The sequence below is a fragment of the Hydractinia symbiolongicarpus genome, chromosome 9 (assembly GCF_029227915.1).
Source record: "Hydractinia symbiolongicarpus strain clone_291-10 chromosome 9, HSymV2.1, whole genome shotgun sequence".
Classification (NCBI taxonomy): domain Eukaryota; kingdom Metazoa; phylum Cnidaria; class Hydrozoa; order Anthoathecata; family Hydractiniidae; genus Hydractinia; species Hydractinia symbiolongicarpus.
In genome coordinates this window covers 28,752,379-28,764,590 of record NC_079883.1, presented here as the reverse complement: position 1 = coordinate 28,764,590, position 12,212 = coordinate 28,752,379, and the positions used below count along the sequence as shown (strand labels likewise).

Sequence of the window (12,212 nt, the reverse complement as noted above, 5' to 3'; positions counted from 1 at the left end):
TGAACATACTTAATTTTTGTCAAAAGCCTTATTGTGTCAATTTCAAAAAAATAAATCGCCTAACACAAAAACATTTCCGGGTGCCTTCGTAAAATCCGCCGTGTTGACTTTCTGTAGATATACACACATTATAGATATACACACATTATAGATATACACACATGGACATATTTTACATAGCTTATTAAATACACCTTTTCGCCATTTCAAGATTTTACAGATTCACGTTCATGCATTGTTGTGTTACTTACCGTTATATTTAAGTTCAATGTATTATTTCCATGGTGCGACAAGGAGTTGAATAAGGTTTCTGTCTAAACAACGATTTTATTTGTCTCTCAACTTTAGTTTAAATAGCTGGTATACCCTAGATAACTGACGTGAGTAAAAAATGGTATACACCAATGACAAACTCTACATGTGAGATTTTCAGCAAAAAGGGCAGTAAGTTAAACTAATTGACATTCATTCAATTGTGGTGATGTCGACATTTTTGTTATTATTTAAAAGATATCATAGGTCATGTTATCTCTTCTATTATAGCCGTATTCTGTTCACAAGTGATGGTATGCCGTGAGGTTGATTTTTTTTACTTTGTAAATACTTTGTATCTATAAGAATATATAATTTCTGCAAGGATATATCATCACGTTCTCTAGACATGTACAAACCAATTTTAAGATTTGTGCTACACGTAGATTTCTAAGCAACATACTGCTGAAGTTATTCCTATTAATTTAAAGTTTTTATTCAGTTTGTTATAGTATTGTTTATTTTTATATTGGAGTTGTAGCTAACTAGCTAGCTACCTCTGGCTAAAAAGTAACAACATTCTTATGCTAAGTGCAGCTAGGTAGCGACACATTTATTACTGTCGTGAAAACTTTTTAGCTGCACAAGTTAACGACGGGCTGTTTCTTTTGTTTTGATCTGTAAAGGATATTAGGCCTATGCAGATGTGCAACACGGTTTTCTGTACTATGCAATCAGTTTAGTTGCACGATTAATTATTTTTTTTTGAACTTTCACGGAAACTTATTTTGCGAAATAAAATAAAAATTCTTTGCTATGACGGAGTAACAACATATTATCAAAATGTGTTTTTGTTTCCGCTAAAGTTACAGCTAAAGTACTAAAGCACTCCACCCTGATGTATCGCTCAATTTTCGGCTTTATAATGTCGTTCAACATGGGCTCACACATTTACTTGAGGCTTAACCGGCGAAACCGACTAGTAATTTTAATAATAATCGTGATTTAATGGCTGCCAGATCACTACCCTGTGCTAAGGATGCACGAAATAACAGTGCCGATACCTGCAATAAGTGTGACGGCTGATGTCGCGCTGTTACTAGCAGGATACAGGCTAGCTAGCAACTACTTTGTTTGATTAATTTACTGCAAAAAACAAACTACTCCGCATTGTTTTTGATGAAACAAAAAGTACGATTACTACGCACATGTTTTTTTAGAAGTATTGTCATCTTTTTCTCTTCGCTAATGTCTTCCATCATTTGAGACGTCTGAGAAACAGAAGACAAGTTGTGAGAAAAAAAACAGATATAAGTTACATTTATGTCGAAATCTTTGTTGTTTTAAAGACGAACATGCTATAAATAGCATAAAGTTCCTTATATACACCAATTTTATTTATTCATTGGTGCGCTAAAGAAACTCTACCATTTTTGCTTTGTATTCAATAACGAAAGAAAACAATAGTAGTACTTGTTTTTTTAAAAGTACTGTCATCTTTTTCTCTTCACTGATGTCTTTCATCATTTGAGAAGACTAAAACACAATAAAAGTTGAAAAAAATAGAAAAAGAAGATATATTAAGCCAATTTTGTTCTGTAATTTATGTTTGCGTCACCAACTGAATTTAAATTTGCCTTATCTGAGATGAAAAATAACAGGTGGCTAAATACGCCTTTTGCTTTGTGCAGTAAAATTAAAATACCTATAATTCTATTTTTCTTGATCGAATTCTGCAGATGAGAACTAATAGACTTTGCACCTGCAGGTCGTTAAATGAACATATTTCCATTTAGGGTTAATGCAAAATGGTATGGAAAATGACATTTCCATTGAAAGAATGTACGCCTTCACACTCTCAAACATAATAACATACATCTTGCAGCTGTTATAACATTTTGAAACGAACAAAATGGGTAAAAATGCGAACAAAACTTTTTAGTTGTGCATAAAGAAGGCGCTAGTTAAAAGGGGTTTGTTTTGGAATGATTCTTGTTGCTTTAACCATCAAGTAATTGTCAAAGAAAAAATTTTTTCTTCAATATCAATTGTAGTTAAAAATTTCATCAAAAGTTCTGATTGTTTTTGGTTGATAGAATATTTCAAAATAATCGCTACCATATACGCTTTTAATCATTTTAAATGACGACAAAAAACATATGATTCATAATAGCGATATAAAAATATAGTATATTTAAAAAACTTATGTACCTTGGTTTGTAATTCTGATACATTTCTTTCTTGCAAATTCAGACTGTGTGCAAAGGAGAGTTGCTGATACAAAAAATAATAAATTTTAAAAATTATGAAAATTATAACTACATAAACTAGCTTGAGATAACAGAAATAAAACAGTTAGGTTTAAGATTCGAAACACGATGAATCATCAGCTGCGTAACAAACCAGTCGTCAACTTGTGGAAAAATTCACGGGGTTGACAGGGTCCTTTATGTATCGCAACACACAGACAAACAGACCAGATGTTGACTACTATTATAGAGATATTCCTTACAAAATGTAGCTAAGGATTTTGTAAACGTTGGACAAGTTCGTATATATGTATACCTGGATTTTCAACTCTTTTGTTAGGTTTTTCTGTTCGTCAACATCTGTTACAATTTGTGAAGTCTAAAAAATGAAAATATGTGTTTAAGCCGTAATGTATTAATGAAATAAAAAAAAAAACTTTATAACTACCTTTCGTTGTAACGAAGCGCTGACATTTTTTTGTTCACTTATGGCAGCTTCAATATTTAAGCTCTAAAGCAAAAGGTAACAACCTACCAGTCACAGAGAAAAATTACAAGTATTAAGATGAATGCATGTTATAAAATTGTGGACGCACCATACTGACTAAAAAATATGTAGAAATACATTTTAAAAAACTGAAAACATTATGTGAGATTTTCATAACGAGCGACTCGAATAATCTTTAATCTACTTTTCCATTCTCTTTTGCTTGGAGAACATAAAATTAATTTCAGAACGAGTACAACAAAATTATAACCAGACTGGTCATTATTTTTATTTCTTATTGTTCTGAACGATAGGCCCTCTGTTTTCAACCTGAAATCTTACGCTGGTTTTCTTATAAATCATATTCTTATAAAAAAATCAACAAAATTATAGCGTACGACTATTTATGCAAATGTCGTGTTAAGCGAGTAGTTCTCAAAGGTGAAGGAAAATGCGTTACCTGCTGAAGAAGTCTTGTAGTTAAGTTTTGTTTTACTGAGTCCAACTAAGTATAAGATGTGAATTCAAAATATGATGTTATATAAACCTAAACTTAGTTGATAAGTAAAGAAAACAATAACAGCTTCAAATGAATTAAAAATAAAGGAGAAAATTTAGTAAGAAGAACAGGAAAAAGTAAGCAATGTAAAAATATGCTGCTCGAAACGTAGTATAATAGGTATGAAAGAAATGCAATGCAAAATACCTGATCTTGCAAGTCAACTGCCATCAACTTATATTTCGCTGCCTTCTTATTCAGATCCATCACCTAAAAAATGTAAAGATGGATGCCAATATGGATGAGTTTATCAAGACACTTATATGTTAGAACTTCCTTCCAATTGTACTTTTTTTGACAATGTCAATTAATCATTCCTACCCTTGAACATAATATCTGTTCACGCTTTTTTCATTTGACTGCAGTTTTTTTTTGTGTGTGTGTTTTTTTACGTTAGCGCATGCGCACTATCACACAACTAATGAATTAAATAGAAACAAGACTTAAATAATTCGCTTATTTCACGTTCCAAAATTACTATTTGTGTGTTGTGCTATTCTAATGATCAGTGTCTTCTTACCTTTTCCAGTAAATCTGATGTATTTTTTTCTTGTAATTCAAGTCTGTTTGAAAGTGATAATTGCTGGAAAAAAATAGAAATTAGAAAATAATACTCTTTTCAGATATATTTTTTATGCATATTAATTATAAAGCTAGAGAATAATTTTGAACTTCACCGAAATTACCACACAACTTAATTTCGCGAATGAAAAACACTTAAAATTTTAGCGGAAATCAAATTTTTCAACCTTGTTCCATACTAGCCCTTACAAATAGTGAAACTTTTTAAATATTGGTTTCGAAAGGTTTCTATTTTTCATTCTTTGTGAAGACTTAGCGAAAGCATAGTAAAATTGCAAAATAAGAGAAAATTAATCTTGGGAATAACTAATCTTGTTAGGATGTAAATAAAAATTCAAAGACATATAAAAACATAGCTATTAAAGCATCCATGATATTTTGAAAAAGAAGACTCCAATACAACATCCAGGACTGTTGTGCTATTAAATTTTTTAAAAAAAGGCATTGGGTACTGAAACTAAACAGGATTTTGCGTTTTCACATATCAATAAATGAAACAAGTAACAAAAATTAAGAAAAATGAAAGGCTTTTTAATACTTCGAAACAGCAACATTAAAAATCCAAACCTTAGTAGTTAGAGTTGATATGTCTTGTTGTGACTGCTGAAGTTGAGTTGATAAGGATAAAATCTGAAAAATAATAATACAAAAAATTGAAACGTTTTGGAAAAAGTAATTCAAAAAAATGAAAATCATCAAACGTGTTCAATACACTTCAAAAGGTTATTGAAAGGAAGGAGCGAACAGCACATGTTAGTAAAGCACATCGATTTTTTCATGGTTTATACCATTAAGAATAGCTGCTGTACGGACATGATAGCTGCAAAAACATCCAAACAATAAAGTTGAATTCAGCCAATTTGTTAGTCTTACAACTGAGTACGATGATTAAAAAACATAACTCAAATGATGACTGTCAAAAATCAGAAAATAATTGGTACATATTTTTTTAAAGGAGAAGGAAGTCTTTTTAACTAAATAAATCGAAAACTGTTTTTAGGAAAATATAAGAACATCTTGGCGTAAATTGGTGTGAGCAGCACTTTAACTAAACATAATGCGTAACCTTTGTAAGTAAAGTATAAAAATAATTTTTTTTCACTTCTTTCTTAACATCATGTTACCACTACTAATCCGATTTTATTTCCGAGGAATACGCCGACGACGGTTGGTAATACATTGAAAAGTGAAACAGATCAGTTTTTTAAGCCTATTTTGCAATATGAATATACCTGATCATTAAGATAAGTATTGTTATGGCGCTGTATTTCCAACGAATTTGACAAGTGGAGCATCTAAAAAGCATTACGAAATGTCTTTGTATATTCTACAGAACTAATCCAAACAAATCTAATATTGTAATACTTATACGGGCTCTTATTAAATTTTCATGTTTTTAGATGCGTTGCTTAATAGAGGGCGGCACTAATAAGAGGACGGTGCTTATTACAAAGTTTGATATTACTGCTTTTATATATTTTGGGGTATAAACATTAAAGCACAAAAAAGACAAAGATGAACAAGAGATTCTTGTTGAACCATACCAATTGAGTTATCAAAACAGATCAACCAGTATCTTCAAGCACACGATTTTAATTTATTTATAGCGAATGTCGTGGGAAATAGAAAAAGAGAATTGGACTTGTTGTTCTAGCAAAGTTTAAATATTTTGCAATGAATAAAAAATATTCCAAAATCCTGTACGAGGAATTGATGAAAAAGAAAAATATTCACATTTAAAGATAAAAGTGGAAGAATTTACAAATAAAAGACAATAGAATTACAAGAAAAATCGACATTTTGTCATTTTTTTGTGTTTCTAATAAGCGCCACAATTTTGATGACGCGCTTATAGGAGGGCGGCATTTATTAGAGGGCGGCCTTTTTTTTGTATTCCATATTATAGATGCGGCGCTTATTAGAAGGCGGCGCTAATTAGATGGCGGCGCTAAATAAATTCGTGCACTATACCATATCGTTTAGATCTTTATTTGTTTTAATCAAGGTAATTGTCATACAATATCAATTCGAAATTATGTTTAAATCGCATTTCAAAATAAAAAATACAAGATTGGGCAAGTCGTGTTTATAGAAAAGAAGTCCTTATTCCCCGTGCTTTCTTTTCTTAAACTATCGTAATACAACTAAATTTTTTTTTGTTATCCTAATGAAGTATGCTATCAAACAATATGTAAAAACACACTTATAATAAAAGTGAGTTTAATAATAGGACAACATTTGTCTTAACATGCAAAATATAGATTATAACGCTGCAGAGGGTCAGAGGCACAACTCTAATATTTATATAGCTTCGAATTTTTTTCAGACTTACACTCTGTCACGGACAAGCGAGGAAAAGAAAAATATTATTCTAGTTGATTCCATAAGAATATAAGTTATCTTAAATCATACGAAGAGTTATAAAAATGCCTTGGGCATCTATTTAAAATAAATTTTGACCTGCACGCCTATACGAAAAGTATGCTGAAATTCGGGGGCGTGAAGCTACTTACATCTTCAAGTGGTTCACGATAAAATGTAATTTAAGTAAAAGGAAATATAGAAGAAGAGAGTCAGTAGGAACATTTTCTTTTCACGTGGGAGGCTAAAAATGCAGTTTGGAATTGGAGTAGAAAAGTTGCGGTAGCGGCATAACTTATGAAGTGTTACCATTTTTTTCTGCTCTTGAAACTCTTTAAATAAACTTTGCACCTGAAAAAATATGAATAAACGTAAAAAAAGAATGTCAATAACTCATGTAGAATTTGTCACATGACAAGCACTACTTACAAGAATGTCTTGTTTCTCTTGCGTTTGTTTAAGAACTTTTGTCTTAACAGGTTTGATTTCACCAGTGGAGAGAAGGCCGATCAAAATGAAAATAACAATGAACAGAACAACAAATGATAAAAAAATGATTAAATTTCGGTGCAAATTCTTCTTCAACTTTTCTTTGAAGCATGTGTAATGACTTTTAGGTTTGCATTCTTTGTTATTTGTGTCTTCTTCTAATTCTTTATAATCAAAAGGCCCGTCTGTTTCCGCCTTGATCTCATCCATTTCCATCTGAAATTGAAAAATTATTTTAATAGTAGGCCCCTTAAATTTATCTCTTTTATGTTAATATTGTGTTTAGAACTAAAAACATGCTTTCTGTGGGAAAAATGGGATCTACAAATTCTATTTTTCTTGTCGACAAAATTTTTTAGTAAAAAAAAGAATACCTCTTCATTTTTTAAGTTAGGTTTAATTCAATAAATGAAGTTTTGTTTTCTTTCTTTTCACAGTGATTTGGTTAATTTTCTTTATAAGCAATATTTCGAATCCATTTTTATCAGACAGGCCGGAAAAAAGTGCCGACATCAGCCAAAATGAACTTGATCGGTACTTGTTTGACATGGTTTATTAGAAAGAGAAAGAGTAAAATTACTTGTAACTGGACTCTTTAACAATTTCTAGTGGTGAAAGGTAATTTCACCAGCCCCTTAAAATTTAGGGGACGATAAGGCTATAACTATTAAACTCGGCAAACAAAAAATTGTAAGCATTATTTACAATGGTTTTTTTTCTTAGCATATTGTTTTATATTTGCCTCCCTTCCTGTCACAATATCAAAGACAAGTATAATGAAATGATTAAAATTGTTTTTTTTTGTAGAAATCTACGTCTTAAGCTGTTTATTAAAAAAAGATTTTTTTTCCACCAATTTTCAACTCCGACAGAAAGCATAAAATTTCTACTACAACGATACAAAACTACTAATTAAGGGCTAACAATACAGCTTCAAAAGAATATTTTTTAAAATGAACTAATCAGATCAATTTCTTATATTCTATTTCGTAAAAGAAAAATTACGACAAATTTGCAACAAATTTACAACAAATTTACGATAACTTTACGACAAATTTAAAATAAATTTAAAATGGAACACTTACATGCGCTGACATCTTGAAAGTATTGAATCCTTTTTCGTTTATCGAGTTGGTGCAACGTTCTTTCTAGTTGCAATATCTTTTCATAAACCTTATCACATGAGCAAGCCCGCTTTTATTCATGTGGGCATGAACATGCAGGAAGTGTATGGGTCCGGAATCTGTCACAAGTTTGCTCACATTTTTTTAAAAAATGAGTTGTTGTAAATTCCACTAGTAAATACAGACGAATTATTTTGACAGTTATTTAGAATGTGACCGATGTTCATGTGAGACAATACATTGAAAAAATTACGCACGCAAATGACATTGTTAGTCACGACATGTTTAGGTTTGGTTGTCAATACAATTCTTAGAACACAGCAGGGACATTTATAAATGTGATTTTGCAAAACCAATCTATAATAACGTAGGGGAATTTACAATGTCATGAATTTTACAGTTTAGTTGGGGCCTGTAGAGTAAAAAATAATTTCTGATGTGAGAAAGTTTATAAGTTACTTTAAACCTCTAAAGAAATTTTACATGTCACATAAACAAACGACAATTTTATAAACTCCACAAAATCACAGTTGTTGTCTGCTGTTGATACAAGAAAGAAAAATTCTGTTAGCTTCTAGATGAAGTAAATATGTTATACGACCAAAAATAATAAAAAACAAATTTCTTACGATTTTTCGATTTGAAGCATACGGCCTATTTTCAAATGTACCTTGTATGCAATTACAGGCTTAAATTTTTGTTCATGGCTGACCTGTAGCTATATGTTCCCTATAAAACACATATTCCGCACAAAGTAGCAAATTGGCGGCCATTCTTAACTGAATCCAGATATTATAAGTGAAGACATATTAGCTCAGAAACACATCGTGATATAAGTACAGGTAAACCATGCCACACAATCTGATGATACACAGCTATGTACCCTAACCACAGTTTACATAATGTTCTTTTTGAAAAATAACTTTTCTGAAAGTAGGACTTTAATCAAAAGTATCCATATATGTTTCTAACTGTTATTACACTATGTCAAGAAGCGTGGCTTTGTGGTTATGAAGTTCACTTTGTAATCACAAGGTCCTGGGTTCTGTCCACAACGCGGGCATGTTTAGTAAGTGTCTTTACCACTGCTACTAGTCAACCTATGCTATGCGAGGGAAATTGGGTAGGCAATGCCAGTGTTTACCAAATGTATAAATTCAGAACACAGGACCCATATTAATAACAGTGTTTCCTATACTAAAGTGGCTATATCCTGTATAAATATCCAAATAATAATGATAATAATAATAATACACCGAAGTAACACAGTATGTCTTTAAAGAGAATGTTAAAAAAATTGTTACACAGGCCTAATGTTTGACTTATTTCGTGAAGAAACCATCGCGAAACTAGGACCTAAAACTATACTACAACTAGTTGATAAAGCCGTAGAGAAATCTACTTACGCAGAAAAACAAAAAAAAATAAGTCGTTTTAGATTTTTTGCTGACCTCAGCTGTGCAGATACGAGAAAGATTGGAAAAATATAGTTTATTCTTTGCCTGTAATGTGTACACGTTCTTTTATTTTATAAGAAGCTTGGCGAAGGACTTAGTTCTAAAAGTTTCTTATTTGTAGGCTGAAATTCCGTGTTTTTAGTTCCAAAATTTCTTAATTTTGCTAATAAAATAAGGGTTTCTTATATCAAATAAATTGCTAGTTTTAAAAGTTTCTTTAATATTTGGACTAGCTGGTTTCAAAAAAAATTTTTAGCATTTTTCGTTTCAAAGTCTCTCTCTGGGAACTGGGTACAATTTGCTTATTTTAGAAATAGACATAGAATGTAGTAGTAAAAGTTTTTTAATTTTTGAAGATTCTACATGTAGGTTTCTTATAAATATGAATCAAACTTAAGTATAGGATCGTGTATATTTGACAAACAGCTGCAGAGATGTTGGAGTGTTTTTGATGACGCCATCAACGAGTTATTTTTTTAAACAGATTCGAGGAAGCAGGTTTGGGAAGCTTACCCGAACTGGTACCAGGTGATTCGTAGTTACCAACGCAGTGGAAAATTACTGAAGTCGCCACCTCGTTTCCAAGTTATTTGGCCTTACAGTTTTAAGCGCACTGTGATAGCTTTATTCACGTTAAAGTACTGATACGACGTTTCGCAACGTTTAACATTTGAGACATGCATTTTTTGGCGACATTAAAGGAAAATGAACATATCCACTTTTCATGTTACAGACAGACAGACATACATGTCTTTGTATTATTATAGAGACGAGTCAAGTCCGCAGTTTTATAATTGCTCGTACAAAATTGTTACTCAAATTTGCTGTACGCTTTATAGTTTTTTCTTCACTCGTAGAAGGTGCAGACGACTCAGTTTCAACGCAAAATTTATTAGTCAAAATTTAAAAGAGTGGTCGATCCCTTTCGGGCACAGAATCGGGCAGTGCTTTTAGGTAGCACCAAACCCTGCCACCTTTACCCGAGGGTGACATAGGTCATGGCCGAAGCCATGAAATTCTTTGATAACCAATCCTGAAACGGACCACGTTTAAATCAAGTGTATTATTTGCTAAATAAACATGGATCTATTGTTTATACTTTTACTTGTGGTTACATCTTATTTTCCGTAACACCTATTTAAAATAAAGTTAGGAGGGAAATACCCAGCGTACAATTATAACTTTCAATTGAAAGTTTAAACTAATCCACAAGATTAGGAATGTTATTATAAGAAGTGTTTTATGTAAACAACATATAGGAAGCATGTTGTTAGCTGAATTCCTTTGGTAAGAATGAATTTATTTAAAGCGCATTGTGAGTTTAAAATATTATTGGTCCTATTCCCAAATTTAATTATGATCCTCTTTTAACATTCTGCTGTTATTCAGTGTTAAGAAAAATAGTTGCAAAACAACTATGTACTTTTAAATTATTTAACAAATTTATTTGAAATGTTTCTATGTTGTTAAAAGCTTCTTAAAAATGTTTTTTATACTTTGCTTTTTTTATCTTTTAAAGGGAGACTTCGGTCAAAAGTTTTTTAATTAAAAAATAGACTATTTTAAAAGTAAATTCGATTTCAACAAGTCAATTCCGAAACGGAGTCGAGGACCCAGGTTTGGGAAACATAACCAAATTAGTCTCAGGTAGTCAAACTTATTTCACCTCAAAATTTTAAGTGCATTGTAAGGTCTTCATTAATTTAAATTAGTATATTGACGTTAAAGTAGTGATATTGACGTTAAAGTAGTGATATTAGAGTAGATTCGAATTATTCATATTCGAATGCGATAGATTTTTTAAAAAAATAAACAACCTCGGTCCGAGAACACAAAAATGGAAAATATGGAAGAACAAAAATCTTAAGCTAACCTCATGAGTAAACATTGGCATGTTTTGCTTGAAATAACTTTTTGCAGGGTTAATTTGCTTCGGTTCGGTTTTCCTTTTTCAGTTGATAAACAGTTTGTTTCTGTGAAATACGGCACGCTCTATGGTAACCAGGGGGTAAAAATAAATTATTTTAACCATAAAGACCCCGTACGGTTTTTAAAATAAGCAACAAATAAATCCCCGTTATGTGTTTCTTTTTACTTTAATTTTAACGTAACGCCATGCTTTGGAGAGACAATGCTTGAGGAATAAGAATGGGACCCGTGATTTTTGGGCTATGGCCTCACTGTGCGCACACACACACACAAAGCGTATTAATATATGGATTGATTGACAATCAAAGTTTCAAGTGATGTATCCTTGTAATCCTGCCCTTTTATCCTTTAATCATAGCAAATCTTGTCTTGTTATTTTCAGGCCTCCTAAAGTAACCTTCGACTAAGACTACCCGACATGTCATAACCAAAGGTTTTATGAAACAGTATACAAAATGTATAAAGAATTATATGCTTGTGTACGTCGCGACTGATAGACCGTGCACCAGATATAAAAAGACGTGCTCGAAGACGTAGAAGAGAAAGATTATTTACTATAATCATTGAACAACTTAATATCTGCTTTAAGAAGCTCGGAAGTTAACAAGAAACACTTTGTTGATGTTAATAAACACATTTCCGTACAAAAGAAATTTTTTTCTGTTGTATCTTATGGTGTAGAAGCTTCAAACAGTAAATATGTGACGTATGTAGAAGGGTGGA

General features: G+C 31.5%; 1 protein-coding gene across 14 annotated transcripts in view; it reads right to left on the bottom strand.

The window, feature by feature from the left end:
• The window catches only part of LOC130656634 (rootletin-like), a 30,841-nt gene extending 22,540 nt beyond the window's left edge, over nt 1-8,301 (bottom strand). For 7 of the 14 annotated variants that reach the window (XM_057459525.1, XM_057459533.1, XM_057459527.1 and 4 more), the window contains exons 1-14: nt 8,065-8,295; nt 6,920-7,195; nt 6,800-6,841; nt 5,362-5,424; nt 4,697-4,759; nt 4,068-4,130; nt 3,695-3,757; nt 3,449-3,493; nt 2,950-3,012; nt 2,818-2,880; nt 2,464-2,526; nt 1,726-1,788; nt 1,461-1,523; nt 252-314 (exon numbers count right to left, since the gene is read on the bottom strand). In XM_057459525.1, the coding sequence (XP_057315508.1) occupies nt 252-314; nt 1,461-1,523; nt 1,726-1,788; nt 2,464-2,526; nt 2,818-2,880; nt 2,950-3,012; nt 3,449-3,493; nt 3,695-3,757; nt 4,068-4,130; nt 4,697-4,759; nt 5,362-5,424; nt 6,800-6,841; nt 6,920-7,195; nt 8,065-8,076 (1,005 nt within the window). In that variant the 5' untranslated portion in view covers nt 8,077-8,295. Of the gene's footprint in view, nt 1-251; nt 315-1,460; nt 1,524-1,725; nt 1,789-2,463; nt 2,527-2,817; nt 2,881-2,949; nt 3,013-3,448; nt 3,494-3,694; nt 3,758-4,067; nt 4,131-4,696; nt 4,760-5,361; nt 5,425-6,799; nt 6,842-6,919; nt 7,196-8,064 lie in introns of all 14 variants that reach the window. The other 7 variants (XM_057459538.1, XM_057459537.1, XM_057459526.1 and 4 more) reach the window with 5 other exon arrangements.
• Between the last annotated feature and the right edge of the window lie 3,911 nt (nt 8,302-12,212).